At 33.4% G+C, this 16,144-nt stretch overlaps 1 protein-coding gene across 1 annotated transcript; it reads left to right on the plus strand.

Annotated features, from left to right (window-relative positions):
- The first annotated feature begins 201 nt into the window (after positions 1 to 201).
- Positions 202 to 11,027, plus strand: LOC105335007 (ATP-dependent zinc metalloprotease FtsH). Its single transcript, XM_066084359.1, has 21 exons — positions 202 to 361; positions 772 to 924; positions 1,289 to 1,439; positions 1,916 to 2,011; positions 2,156 to 2,244; positions 2,630 to 2,668; positions 3,874 to 4,096; positions 4,403 to 4,482; positions 5,025 to 5,115; positions 5,455 to 5,514; positions 5,727 to 5,819; positions 6,288 to 6,423; positions 6,825 to 6,887; positions 7,146 to 7,258; positions 7,645 to 7,689; positions 8,067 to 8,177; positions 8,413 to 8,567; positions 9,103 to 9,229; positions 9,617 to 9,690; positions 10,274 to 10,366; positions 10,691 to 11,027. The coding sequence occupies exons 1-21, from the start codon at positions 332 to 334 to the stop codon at positions 10,832 to 10,834; spliced, it is 2,166 nt and encodes a 721-aa protein (XP_065940431.1). The 5' UTR covers positions 202 to 331; the 3' UTR covers positions 10,835 to 11,027.
- The last annotated feature ends 5,117 nt before the right edge of the window (positions 11,028 to 16,144 follow it).

Genomic DNA, 16,144 nt, shown 5'->3' on the forward strand with positions numbered 1-16,144 from the left:
AAAGAAAGTTATGTTGGAAAAATCAGCCGTTCTGTAGATAGTAAAAAATAATTTGTCATCTTTTTTTGTAAATAAAGTTCAAAATAAATGATTAAGGTAAGTTTATATTTGATATATTTTGGTAAATGAATAAAAAAATCCATTATAAGTATACCGCTTATTTCGGATTTTGCTGTGTTATACCGGAAGAGATGCATTGGTTTTGCAACATGCGTTGGACAACTTATTCCGTTGCGTAAGCCAAATTTTCTCGGCTGTTCTTTTTACGCAACTAGCAGAACTTAATTTTTCGTGTTATTCAGGTTGAAGCCGCGAGAAGACGATTGTACAAATGTTTACTATTGCATCTGTTCAGCCGCAGGTATGTTAAAGTCAAAGATTATTGCTAAACTCTAAGTAAAATTTTAGTGAAACAGATAATTATGGTCAGATGGCGAGTTAATGATGTAAAACATGTAAAATGTGTCAATTTATGTTAAAAGAAATAAGATATAGGCAAAGCTAATTAATTCCATTACCTAAAGAGTTCCATAGAACTTCCTCAATGAAAATCCAAATTTCCACATTCCAACATTGTAAACTGTTTAATTGTTGTGTAACACATTGACAAGAGTATATTGTCAAGATCAAGCTGTTTTTTTTTAGAATGGACATAACAAGGAGAAATATTTGGCTATTGAATCACTTTCATTTACTCCTGCATGCTCGCCTGAAAAGAATTTTTTATTTTAAAATGATTTAACCATAAATTGAATTTTTTAAAATAACTAGGTTGCTGCAGCCATCGCTCAGTTTTCCTCTCTTCTAAATGGAGCGCGGGCTTCCTCAACAGACAGTTTCAGTGGAAGACAACATCGCAGAAAACAGCACAGAAAATCTAGGTCTAATAAGGATGAAAGAACAAATAATAACCATGCAAACCAGGTAAGAAGGCTAACAATTGAGGTTTAAGATAATCAAAAGAGAGAGAGAGAGAGAGAGACTGCCTCTGTAATACAAATTCAGTAATTTACTATGGTCAAATTCACAATAACTAAACAAATTGTTTACAACCCACTTTGAAGATAAGGGCAGAAAAAATTGTGTTCTACATTTTTGATTTGAAATACTTTTGCCCTGTAAGGATCACTAAAATATGTGTAATTATTTTAATTTTGATATAATAAAGCAAAATGAATGCAAATAGAAATCTTTTCATAATTAAACAGAAGTATTTTAACCCTGGTCCTGTTATGACTCTGTGCCTATATTTCATGGTGGTGACCAACCTTAACTCTTAATTTTGCAGGTGGAACAGTTGATAAGTCTTTTGCACTTAGAAGATTTGCCCAAGAACTTGTCAGCCCTTGAGTTATGTCCCTTGACCTGCGGTCCTTCAATAGGAAGGCTAGGGATGGACAGCTATGTCTCCTCACCTACATTCTTTGAAAACAAATATGGTAAGATTTTAAAAACTAAGTTGTTATCCAGTGTTGTTGGCAACTTTGTTCTGCGAGTGTAGTGGGTTGACAAGAGAAAATGTATCAGATACTCGCAAGTGGATATTTTAATTTGTAGTTACTCAAAAACACTAATTAACTAATGTGTAAATGTTTTAAAAATTAATGTGTTTTTAAAGACTAAGAAAATAATGTATGAAGAAATCTATGCTTGCCAGAAAAAGGGACAATAGCCATACCGTAGTTTCATCAATGTTTGTTGAATTCCCATTTTTCGTGAAGTTCATTATTGAGTTGATCTACGAAATAAAATGTGAATTAAAATACAGTTTTTAGTAAATACATGTATTGTACAGATAGGATCAGTGCATGGTCACAAATTTATGCATCATTGGGATTGTGATATCAATTACCAAATTCATAACATCTAAAGAAGATTTGTTCTTGTGTGCATTATTGATCATTTTCATTAAAAGGTTTTGAGGATACAAGTTTTACAAGACCTGCACCAGTTGTTCTTTTGCCATGGTCATCAGAACCAAGACTCCTACTGCGAGGACATAATAATCTTTGTAAGATTTAGTTACATATAATTTCTTTCTTTCTTTCTTTCTTTCTTTCTTTTTTTCTTTCTTTCTTTCTTTCTTTCTTTCTACATTAAACTATTTTTTTTAACACTGAAGCTGTCATGATTTTAAAAGAAAAATACTTCATAGGGTACACCCAGAATAGACATTTTTATATCAAGAGGGAAGGAGGTAGTGTATCTGGAGGTAGATACAATGACAGTGAGAGTTTAAAAGAGGTAAGTTCTAAATTCAAATTTGCTAGCTCTCTAATCAAAATACTGTATACAGGGAAATATATGCCTCCATTTTATATTCGCCCCTCGTTGCTAACAGGTAAATTTAGGACTGGGTGAATTCTGATGTCTTCAATTAATTTTCTTTAAACACAACTGTGTCTGTACAAATTCAAAACGGGGGGAAACTGTTTGCAAGTGTAGAAGGGCGAAAATAACCCTGTATACAGTAATTATCTTTCAGTACTATTACCGGTAAACACAATTATCAGCTCAAAGGATTCAGTTTAATGAAAATATTGTGTTCGTTTTTTGTCTGTTCTCCATGCTATTCATTATTTTGTAATTGTAATTCATATCATAAACAACATTTATATTTTTTTGATAGATTAAGAAGACTGTGGAAAATCAACAGCTTCTTCTGAAGGTCAGTCAGAAATTCTTTTATCTTAAAAGTTGAACTTTAATTTTGTTCAAACCCATGCTTGATCAAAAGAGAAGTTAGTTAGTCTACTTTTGAATACAGACAAACTTGTATTAAGCAGTCACCTGCGGGAGGCACCTTAACAGAGGTGACCTTTGAATAGACACTTGTCAATTTGCCAACATCAAATACCTTATTAAAACAATTATCACAATAAAACAATAATGTATCAAAATTATAGATAAAGTAATTGATTTAATGTTTTTTATTGTATCTATTGTATTTACAAATAAGTATAAATACATAACAATGCATTGTGCATGTAATTTTTTATATTTTACTAAATTATTGAAAAAAGTCATTACGTGGTAAAACCTTGTCGCTGACGTTTTCACAATTATAACACTATTTTCATGTGTACCGGTATATAGAAAACAAACACTTTTAATACAAATCAACTACCGGTATTAAGTTTTTAACTGACCGTATCTGAACTCAAAATCATATCATTAAATCAAGCAATTTTCTCTTGCCTAGCCGCGGACATTTTTGACACCTGTTTCATTCATGTCTATAAAACAAACATTGTTAATACATGTTTAAACAATTCACTTGATTCCCATTCATATCTGATCTGCCAGTTATGTATTATAAATACATCTATTAATTTGGTTTCTCTCGCCTCAAGTGTATAATTATTGTTTTCATTTATTACCCGACATTCGGAAGTCATGTTTAAAATCCCCGGGTGTAAATCATGTGACCGGCCAAAATGGCGGTCTAATGCATGTCGACTGTACAGCTTCGGATCAAAATACAATGACTGCTGACTGCATTAGACAGGTGACCGCTCTTTAGAAGGCAATTATATAGGATTTTTCATCGGGAGGAAATAAAATGACCGCTTATGAAAGGTGACTGCTTAATAGGGGTGGCAGCTGCAGCAGTTTTGACTGTATTGACAATGAAGAGGTTTTTACCTTGTATATAATTTCATGTGTTGATAAAATGGTGTAACAAAGCACTGGTGAGAAATGGTTCTTAGCAAAAATTGCTAGTAATGAATTCTGGAACAGTTTTATAGCATGGTGTTGAATTAGCATGCAATTTTTGTAAAGAAAAATGTTCAAAATAAATTAACAGTGTCGTTACAAAGTGTTTACCATAAATGTATTGTTTACAACAATCCCTGTTTAATTTATTGACAGGAACTGTTTAATCAGAACTCGCGCCAAGTCTCTCAGCAAAGCAAGCAAGTACTGAACAAGGCTCAGATACAGAGTCTGGAGGAGAAGTACCAGACTTTGACCGCCCAGGTCAAGACACTGAGTACCAACAAAAAGTCCAAGCTGAGTAACGTGATCCAGATCCTGAGCTACGCTGCGGCCATCATAGTGCTCACCATCATCATCACTAGGATGATGGGCTCCAGTAAGTTATCGAGCCTCCTTAATATATTTATGTGAGAGAGAGTGAGAGAGAGAGAGATAGAGACAGACAGAGGACAGAGAGAGAGAGACAGAGGACAGAGAGAAAGACAGAGGACAGAGAGAGAGACAAGGAGAGAGAGAGAGAGAGAGAGAGAGAGAGAGAGAGAAAGAGAGAGAGACTGTGGAATTACCAGAATCATGCATTGGGTATATTGAGCCTCCTTGATACGGAGAAAGAGAGAGAAAGAGATGATATTATATATGATCCACATTTGCCTTAATCGGCTGTTTTTTAATGACTTGACAGATCTGATGCCAAACAACAACAAGATGTTTACTGTGTTCACAAAGGACATGATCAAGGAAAAGTTCAATGATGTCCATGGAGTAAGTACATTCTTTTTGATGTTGAATGCTGTTAAAATCTTTTTTAAGGGAGGGTACTGATAAAATAGCTAAATAATCTTTGCAGATTTTAAAGTCTTAATACTATTTAATTTTGATTAAATTAAACTCTGTGTAGATAATCAAAAGTTCAGCCCTTGAGAATGTTTATTCTTAAGATTTGATACAAAATGGTGAAATTGATAAATTAAGTACTCAGACACACAAATAAAGTATTTATAGCAATACCTCTGGATCTATGTAAAAAAAAATAAACCATAAGGCCATTCTTAGAAAAGCGTTTGTTTGGAATTGTCGCCTGCAGGTTTGTAAACCCAGAAAGGAAGGAAGCTTAAATTAATTTTAAAATTAAATTAAAAATTGGTAAAAATAATAATATCCAAATAGGGAAAAAGTTCTTTATTTTTTGCTTATAGAATCTAATCAGTTGGGGTATTTTAATGAGGCGGGAGGCAATCCCAAACAAATAATAATTTTATTTTGGCTCAAGATTACTCAAATTATCACTGTAACTGTTCCCATAGATGGATGAAGCCAAAGAAGACATGGTGGATGTCGTCAAGTTCCTGCAGAATCCAGAGGCATTCGAGCAAGTTGGAGCCAAGATCCCAAAAGGTTAGGAGAAGGTCAATGTATAAATAGAAAGGTCAAGGTCACTAACAGGTTAAATCAATGTAAATACCAGTATACATTCATTGACAAGTACATTCTAGGTCATGGTGATTGTACAGCTAAAAGGAGACTACAGAGGGCTTGGTGATTTATATAAATGTTAAGGCCATTGAATTGGATAGGGTCATTGTACATGTAATAGCTTCTCTCAGATTCGTGCATTGGTCAAGAAATTGTGTTGATACGTCTTCAAGATGTATTTAACTCTACACCTTAAATTAGGCTCTTTCTAATGTAATAAAATGTTATCATCTTTATTTAAAGATTTGTTCTGTGTTGTAGGAATCCTGTTGGAAGGTCCCCCTGGAGTTGGGAAAACCATGTTAGCCAGGGCTGTAGCAGGTAGACCTCAGATTGGTGTCAATTTGGTTAAAAAAGACAATTTCTTTTTTCAATATGAAAAAGGGCAAAATTTAATATTAAATCAAAATAAAATGAAATTAAAGATATTTTTTTTCTAAACCTTTGCCAAAAAGACTTTATATGTGCTTGGCATGGGAATAACTTCCTGTGATATAGGCGTTAATACAATGATTTTATCATTCTGTTCTCAGGAGAAGCTGGGGTGCCATTTATTTCTGCTTCTGGCTCCGAATTTGATGAAATTTTCGTTGGTGTTGGTGCCAAGCGAGTGAGAGAACTTTTCAGTAAGTAGCATCATGTAATAAATTTCTGAATCAGTGAATTATCTTATTAATTTAATTGCATCAATATTAAACTCATAAATCCATCATTTTGCTCAACAATTATGGTAATCTAAATATTTACTTATATTACAATGAGACTCATTCATCCGTCATTCTATTATTCCATCCGTTAATTCATCCTCCCATGCAAATATCATTAATTTTATCCATCTGTCAATCAATTAAATATTCATTATGTAATATATCCATCCATTATTCAATTTAATCACACATCCATGATTCCTGCTCCAATATATCTAGCATTCTATCTATTATCCATCAATTCTTTTTTCAATCTTTCCATTCATCCAGTTGTTTTAACTTTTTGTTTGGTATTCTCAATCAATAAGTTTCTTTTGTGACCCTCAGATACTGCTAGACATCTTGTGTTTGGTATCTCAATGAATCAGTTTCCTTTTTGACCCACAGATACTGCTAGACATCTTGCCCCCTGTATTGTATTCATCGATGAGATCGACAGTCTGGCCTCTAAGAGGTCGTACGGACCATACTCTCCCCCGGCCTCCAATCAGAGCATCAACCAGCTACTGACTGAGCTTGATGGGTAAGTACTTATAAAAAAAAAAACAATACATTGGTAGGTACCTGTATATAAAGAGTAGATTGGTTGGTACTTGTAAGTAAACAGTGGATTGGTACGTTCTTCTAATCTACCTAGTAAGGGTAAAATCATTTTTTGTCAGGATAAAAAAATTCAACTTCTATTGGGAAATAAATACAGATTGGTCACATGATAAAAAAAAAACAACAAAAAACCAGAATATCATGTACTGATCAATATTAATTTTCTAAAAAAAATATAATTTGTCTGTCAAAAGAAAACTTCATATGTAATGATACGCAATTATGCTAACTTGCTGTAGCAGACAGGTTTTAGTGCCAATATTTATGAAATTGCTAATATGGACTTGATTATCATTTATAAGTTTTGAAATTTCTTCACAGGTTTCAGAAAACAAATGGAATCATTTTGATTGCTGCCACAAACAGAAAAGATGTTCTTGATCCGTAAGTCATCTAGAGTGCTGTAAAACGTAATAATGAATTAATGCTTACAGCAAAGTCATTTTCATCCCCCTGTGACTTGATGACATGGTGTAAATTTAACAAATATAATGAATTACGCTTATAACGAAGCAAAATCGCTCTTCCCTTTATAAGCATGTTTTACTGTACTGCACATCCTATATAAACCTCTGGTGTTAATTGAAACCTGTTTGATTTTCATTTAAGGTACATATTTTGTATCAATATCTTTCTTTACAGTGCCATATTACGACCAGGACGCTTAGACTTACACATATCTGTAGACAAACCAGACTTACAGGGGCGAGAAAAAATATTCAAGCAATATCTAAGCAAAGTGAAGCGAGATTCAGGTAAGTAATTTGTAAGGTACTTTATGTTATTAATTTCTTATAAAGGTAGTGACCTTTTTTGGATACTTAATCAAAAAGCTTAATTGTTAGTTAAGTAAAATGCAACAAATAACATACCCATGAGCCTTTTAAAATTTGACAGTTCATAAAAGTTATTTCTTTCTTCTCCCATGAATTAAATGAGGCTGGTTGGTCAATAAATTAACTATGATCTTGTAAAATTTCAGATAATATTATTTTAGCTTTAAACTAATATTTAGTAAAAATAAATACCCAAATCTAAATTTTGAATATTTTCCTGTATCTTTATATGGAATTCTTTTCTTAAAGGAGATTAATGTATTCTAAAAATGGCCACTTTAATCAATGATTTGATTCTTTTTCAGATATCAACATTACCCATGCAGCTCTGAAGACTATTGGATTCACAGGTAGGGAACAGTTCTAATTTGGTGTATTTATAAAGTTCCATGTTTGGATGGAAATTTTGATGAAATGTTTTCTTAGACAACAATTAAGCATTTCTGCCTTATCTCCAGTATTTTAAAATGTTTTATGACAATTTGTAAGAATTGCTCTATTTTTAGACAGAAAAAGAGGTTATTTTTATGTAATGTTTCATTGATTCAGAAATGGAAATTTCTAACTCTGTAGAAATGGAAATATCTGAATACCGGTAATGATCTTTTTTTTTGGGGATGTTATAGAAATTACCTCGGAGGGACCATCAGTTTTTGGAGCGTTGAGGATCAATTTTTGAGTATCGTTTGATTTGTTTCGTAATGTTCCATTTTTCTGGATGTTTTAGGAGCAGACATCAGCACTGTTGTTAACCAGGCGGCCCTTAAAGCGGCCAATGAGGGCGCAGACTGTGTCAACATGGGACACATAGAGTACGCCATAGACAAACTCCTCATGGGTATGTTCTTCTCATGTATATGTAATAAGGTTAAACTCAACAATAACAGGCTCACCATCAATTACGCTTCACTACATCTTGCCACACACACTGGTAATTCGGAGTTTTTAAAAGGCTCCGGAAAACCAATGTTTGTTTCTCATACCAAGAATTTTATTTGGAAAAATTATTTGAGCAGATACGTTTTAGTTTTTTAAGCTCTGAAAAGTCATTGCAATCACTTGTATACCAACAGGAGCAGAGAAAAAGACTCGAACACCCGATGAGGAGGTGAACTGGACCACGGCCATTCATGAGGCCGGTCACACCATCATAGGGATGGAAACGCCCACCCTACAGAAACATGTGTACAAAGTCACCATCAAAAGTCGCAACCAGAGCCTGGGTCATGTAAGTGTTGAAGTTTATAACGTGCTTACAATGATCAACTGTTTCTTGTTTCTGTAGTTACACCAAGTACTTACAAACGCCAGAGTATGGATGGGTTCTGAATCTTCAGTATCTCACTTGCTAAAAATGTTCGATTGTTTCTAGTTTCTATTGTCCCAGAATAAGTATCCTTTCAAGATAAAGTATGAGTGTATCCCTAGTATCCTTAGTGTATAATGATAACAATGTTGGATTGTGTCTGGTACAGACCCAGTATCTAAACAAGACAGAGTACTAAATCTTTATATCCCTGATTTTTAGATCATAACTTAAACTGTGGTTTCATTAATATTCAAGGGTATCAATTTTCATGGATAAAGTGAAAATTGCAGTTTCAAGGATATGTAAATTACCCCATCAATACAAAATGTTAAAAAAATTGCACTTCAAGAACATTTAATTTCGTGGATCATCTAAACAACGAAATCCACGAAAATTGGTATTCAATGAATATTGATGATACCACAGTATATATTTCTTGTTTCCACTGTTACAGACCCAGTATCTACACAAGACAGAGCTGTATGACATGAGTAAGGCCCAGCTCCTGGCTGAGTTAGACGTGTGTATGGGAGGTAGAGTGGCCGAGGAGATAGTGTTCGGAACCAACAAAGTGACCACAGGTTTGTTAATTTCCTTCTTAGACACAGCAAGCTTTGTAGGCTAAAATTTACATGACTTCCTGTATTATAAATTCTGAACTACATTTGAATGTTGATATCTCAAATATCATAGATATGTTCAAGTGAGTTGGAATTCCCAACAAATGTGATCATTTCTTGACGTAATTTAGTTTCATAAACATAATATACTTAATAAATAAGATAAGTGCCTTTAAAAAATCTCAGTCCTACAAACTTCTAGATAACAAAGTTTGAAACTCTTTAACATATAGTTGGTGTATTGTAGGACAAGTAATGTTTGTCCTGTTTTGAAACCATATACATTGTCAATAACAGGGACTGTTGTTCAATTACTTGTATGATAAAAATTAATTGTGTGTTTTTTAGGGGCGCACAGTGATTTAAAGAGAGCCACAAGCTTAGCCAAGGAGATGGTGATGAGTTACGGAATGGCCGACTCGGTAAGTTCACTGACAAAATGAGTTCTGCTCAATTTCATGGACACTGCAGCATCAAAGGCCTGTTAATCAGAGCAGGTGCACGCTATTTTGTGTTATAGTGATGGAGAATTTGGCCAGTGCTCACAATTGCCTGCTCTGCTAAATAGGCCCCAGGTGAAATGTTGCCGTTTTGTCCATGATTAATTTATTTTTCCAAAGTAAATCGATGTACTGTTTTATTCCTTTTTTGCAAATCTTGCAATAAAAACAAAATACCTGAATTTCTTATAAAAGTTTCAAATTGTTTGCTACTAATTGAAACTAATTAAAAAAATATCTACATTTTTTACATATTTCTCTCAATGGCGCTTTCAATTCAAAGAAATCAGAATGAATCATATGTCTAATAAGTTTACATATAATATCAAAATTTCATTTAATCAACTTTAGCAATACGTGTACAATTGCGTTTGGTACTAGATTGACTGAAAGTATGAGTAATCTTTCTTGGAACAGTTGTAGGGGCTTGGCTTGAAAAATAATTATCATCCAGTAGATGATACATGTATCACCGTTTATAACAGGGTTCTGTTTTCTCCTTCAGATTGGGGCGCGTGTGTACAGTGAGAGTGACCTACAGACACTCAGTTCTCACATGAAGAAAGAAATTGATGACGAGATCAACAGAATTCTGGAGGTAAGGACCTTCTGAATAAAAATAAATAGATTTGTGAAGATATACTCACGCTCATTTGGCAGTAACAGGAAATGAAAAAAAAGAATGATTTTTCACTGTGGCAATTGATTGTTATTATTTCTCAACTATACATTCTTTTACTTTTGCTAAACACATTTTAGCTAGGGTTAAAAAAAATTAGCATTACAATTTAACAATTTTCTTCTTCCAATTGTTATGTCACAGTTTTAAAGTATTTAATAATTGTTTTAAACATAATATAACTGTTTTGATGGCCTACCACTTTGTTTTCAAGTACCGTATTTTTTTTTTTTAATTTTGCAGGAATCATACAACAGAACAAAAAAAGTGCTGATAAAGAATAAAGAAAAGGTGACAAAGCTAGCAGAAGGTCTGATGAAATACGAAACTCTGGACATGGAGGAAATCAAACTGATTGTCGAAGGGAAGGAAGTTGTAAGGACATGACCAATGCATTCTGGGATAGGATAAGAAGAAATATTTTTAATACCTGGTGATGATGTCCCCTCACTGAAAGACATGTGGGAGAAATTTTTTATTTTGGATGTTGCGATTCCTTGCAAAGACATTGAATGATGTGGTTTGGGGGATTCACCCCATGCAGATCAAATTGCAAAGTTCATAGATATATTGACAATGGGACTTGCAAAAAAAAAATGTTGTTAATTTTTTTTTTAAGTTAATGAAAATTAAGCGAATAATAAGTGACTTTTGTCATTAAGTTTGAAAAATTATTTTAAAAATGAAGCCCTCGTTGAAATATAGCTACTAGTCAGTTGTGATGTAGTTGTGAAAATGTTTCCAAATATGTGTCTCGTTACATTTTCATTTTTATATGGGTGAATCATGTTTGATTATCTTTACAAGTGCACAAGTGTAGAGAAGTTTATGACTGGAAATAATGCTGCAGTATGAAAATATTTAATATCTTTCATATTTTCAATTTCAAGGATTTGTCAATCTGATAATTGTCTGTTTAAGAGAGGTCTAGCCACACTGGGATGCCAGTTTATCAAATTTAAAAAAAAAGTTTGATCAATTCAAGGATATTTCATCTTTTCTTTGATTTTTTTAAAAAGCATAATTGTTTACATTTTTGGTTTGAAATAAGACATAATTAGCCCATTCTTGGTTTGTGTAAATCTCTGTTTACTGTAAACTTTGAGTTATATTTACTTCCAAACCATTATGATCATGGTTTAAATACATGTGAAACATGTAAACCAAACTTTTTTGTTATAATGTAATCCTGAAAGTTTTTTTAAATTATTTTGTATTATCTGACATGCATAGTAAATTCTTGGCCAAGGATAGATTTTCATCAATGTCAAATTTTCTTAAGATTCTAAATGTAAAGGAAAAAAAAAGAAAAAAGGAAAAACAATTAAACATTTTAATTGTTGAATAGATTATGTAATATGTAAAGTTGTTAATGAAATTGTAATGTGGTAATATGCACATGTATTAGGTTTCCTCACATACAATCATATATTTTGCTTACTTTGATCATGAATTATCATAGTATATATTAACATGTGGCTTTTTGTTACAGAATCATTTTAACTAATTGTTACTGTGCATGTATTGTTGAAAGAAATAAATGAATTAAAAACCCAACTCTCCTGTGATTTGTTTACTTAAAACATACATGTACTGTATACAGGGAAATATTCCCCACATTTTAGTTTCGCTCTATTCATCCTCATGGTCAGGACCAGATAAATTCTCAAATAACACTCTTTTAGCACAAAATTTAATGTGTCTGGCAAATTCAAGATAGGGTGAAACTGCAAGTATAGAAGGACAAAAATAACACTGAGCAAAAATTATATATTCAGTATGTAATTACTGCTGTTTTATCAATATTTGCTGGTATAAATTTTCGCGGATTATATGAATATTATAGTTTCAAGCCTTAGAATACTTGTGTCCTGCGATCCTATCAATACAATATAATACATGTTTAAGGTGGAATAACACATCGTCACAGAATGACTGACCTTTGATCAAAACGAAATTTCGTTTCATTAAAAGAATTTTTTTAATGATTACATGTAACTTTCTCCATAGCTGAGTGGATAAGGTATCGGTCTTGTGACTCGTACATTCCGTGTTCGAATCCCACTGGGACTTTTTGTTGTTACTTATTGAATACATTTTTTTAGATAATCATTTTTTTCCTCAAACTGCAAATTGTTCGCTTATTTGACAAATGCATAGTTTATTTATCATTATATCTTTCATAATAAAAAAAATTTACTGTAAACATGAATGATTTTCTAGGTGTGTTATTCCACCTTAAAAAAGATATTGTATTTCAATAAACATATTTCGTTGTTCAACTCAGCAATGAAATCTACTTTCCAAAAGAATAATTATGAAACCATAGAACATAATGTTGTTTGATCTGAACTGAAATCTCAAGTGGCCTTTTTGATCTTTATTTTTTTTTTTTGCAGCGTCTGTCTGTCCGTTTGTCTGTCTGTCTGTGAACATTTTAATTTTCGACTTCTCTAGAACCACTGAGCTTATTTCACCAAACTTGGCACAAATCATCCTTAGGTAAAGGGAATCATATCCATAGATCTATATGGCCACTTTAAAGTCAGATGGCCTCATCTTTAACAATAAATATCAGAAAATAAAGAACTGTTATAAAAAATTAATTCATTTTCTATCCCATGTAATATTCTGCTATAAACTATAGGTTCAACAGTTCAAGAACTGTATCTCGGTTTAGTTGGACCGGTTTGCCCTTTTCGGTTTATAAATCGTACACTGCCCTGACCAAGTTTATACTCGTATGAATAACATGCATATACTGGATGCGCTGAGTACAAACAACCGGCTTAACTGAAGTACAGCCATATCTACGTAAGGTGTGTATGAAACGAAACTTACAATCCGATATAAAAAAAAAAGCGGGGCACCATACAGGCACATAGCATTCAGTTGGGGGGGGGGGGGGCAGGAGGCCCCTCCGATATTTAAAAAAACTGAAGTAAAAATTATAGGTACAGTACATGTACGTCCCCACCTGCTTCTTTCCCCTTTATAGATTAGAGTTTTTGTAATTTTGTGACGTGACTTTTTTTCTACTTGTCAGGATTTTGTAGAAGATTCCCCCTTTTTTCCCCCAAAACGATGCTACGTGCCTGCCTGATTTCATTTGGCAGCTGATTTGCGCCATGTAGAGTGTTATAGGACGCACTGAGCGAAACAACATACATAGATGGTACATGTAGGCATTATAACCGTGATTGTTATACTTTCATGTTAAATACTGAAATCTGATTGGTTAAGACGCAGTTAATAATATTTACTATTACCCTCAGCGTTAGCAACGCACTTGGCAACGGGTAACATTAAAAAATGTTACATGCGCGAAAATTATGCGCGTACGGTTCGCTGTAGAATTCACGTTATTCCTATATAAAAGCAGTAAAATTTTCCTAAAATTTTTAAAGAAGACATTCAGTATAACAAAATAAATAGTGCCTGTTTGGGAGGATAACAGTTGAAATTGACACCCCTCGAAAACCATTGTCAACCTCCGCTTCGCGTCGGTTGACAATGGTTTTCTCGGGGTGTCAATTTCAACTGTTACCCTCCCACACGGGCACTATTTATATATTAACGTCTTGTGTAAGCAATCTTTTATTGAATAAACACATAATGATAAATACATATGTAGGGATCATTTCTTGTAACTAGAGATGAAATTTGCTCTCTAGTAACAGGAAATGATCCATTCCACAAATTTCATGGACAATTTTAATAAATCTCCAAACGAATGTTCTTCATGCGAACAATTGAGTAAACAACCAGGTGCGGTAAATGCCGTAAATGGCCCAATCTCCGAATAAGACGATATTGTACCAAAAGGCAACTTACTTTACATGCATGATTAGTTGTTGGTGTTGTAAAGCAACGCTTCCATTCGTGATTATTTTTTATGATTTATTATTCACTCGTGTCTTATCTTACTTGTTATATGCAGTTTTAAATTCAAAAAAAAATGTTGGAATTAAATTTTAGGGGTTTTTCCTCTTTCAACCGTACTTTGCTAGCTGTCAGGGAAACTGTTTCATTAACTTGTAAAAAAGGAACCTTTTGTATACGTATATACTGTATACAAAAGTTATTTTCGCCCTTCTACACATGCAAATAGTTTCACCCTGTCTTAAGTTCGACCAGGCACTGTTGTGCTTGAAGAGATATAATTTGAGACATTGGAATTCGCCCCGTTTTATTTTCGCCCGCTGACGACCAGGCGAAAATAAAACGGGGCGAATACTTATTTGTATTATATACATGTATATTGGAGGCTTTTAAATACCCTCACATCGAATGATAAACCGTTTTTATTGTACTTTTCGCATCATAATGATTGCGATATGAAAGAAGCTTGAAGATCAAGATTCACATGAAAATTTTGGATTTAAGTTTTTAAGCCATAAGCTAAATTATTTGTTGGAGAAAATTTAATGGTATGTCTTAAATCCTTCCGACATTTCTATTAAGCGCTTTCCTTCTTAAGAAAATCGTTATAATAGTATAAAATCATGGTCATGACCTCTTGAATGAATAGAAAAAAATGTTTATCATTTCTCTGATTAAATGTTGTCTTGCAAGTCTAATGAGTGGGCAGTGACGGGTATTATTCGGTGCATTACAGTGGTGATTCATGATGTGTTTATCAGTGCATGGTCGAGGTTTGTGAGTAAGGATTGTCACAGAATGCGTGCTTAGCTAATTATTGATTGTCTAATCAGCAACATTCACACAACAAAACCTCTAAGAGTACACCCTGATTAATACAATAATTTGAAAATTACGAAATGAAATAATGTGAAAGTTTCAACATTTCGTAACCGATATGCATTTTCATCAATCGCAACTTCTCGGGCCTTTCCGGCAAGCTCGGAAAAACTCCTCGAATGTATTACGTAGGCGTCCATGACAACCCCCCCCCCCTTTTTATAAAAATATTGATATGAACAGAAAACATTTTACGATCTGTTGAGATGTGAGCTATACGTCATTAAAGTATACGATATTCACTAAAATATAACACAGATGCGATATAAAAGACTGTCTAGCCGATACTTATCTTAATGGGAAGCGACTCCATTTTGTACAAAATTTTAACATCCGGTGATGTTAATACATTCAAGGTGTTTTTCCGAGCTTGCCGGAAAGACCCGAGAAGTTGCGATTGGCCTTTTCATCAATAGTACGTACAGATGAATGTTTATGTTATGTTTATTATGAGTGGCAAATTGTTGTGATTGATATTAGTCTTTGGTTATAGTTTAAAAAAAGAAACTTTTAAAATATGGCCAAAATGATCATTGAGATAACAGCCAAAGCCGTTGGAATAATTGTGTCTGCATTGTTTCTGTGACGCACTGTATTCACTTTTTGCTGTTTATTTTGTTATAGACATTGTTTGTTGAGCTTATTTAGCGAAGGTCAAGGTCTTCGGTTGCAACCAGAGGCCAAGGTCAATTTTGGTTCAGTGTATACGGAGTGTATACGTAAACAATATTTGTACTTGAAGTCATGCAAAAGAGTATTTAAGCAAAATGAAAGTGACAGGGGAATTATAAGTTTTGTTATACTTTCATGTTAAATACTGAAATCTGATTGGTTTAGACGCAGTTCATAATCTGTTCTATTACCCTCAGCGTTAGCAACGCACTTAGGAACGGGTAATTGTTACATGCGCGAAAATCATGCGCGTACGGTTCGCCT

This window comes from Magallana gigas, chromosome 1, assembly GCF_963853765.1.
Source record: "Magallana gigas chromosome 1, xbMagGiga1.1, whole genome shotgun sequence".
Taxonomy (NCBI): Eukaryota; Metazoa; Mollusca; class Bivalvia; order Ostreida; family Ostreidae; genus Magallana; species Magallana gigas.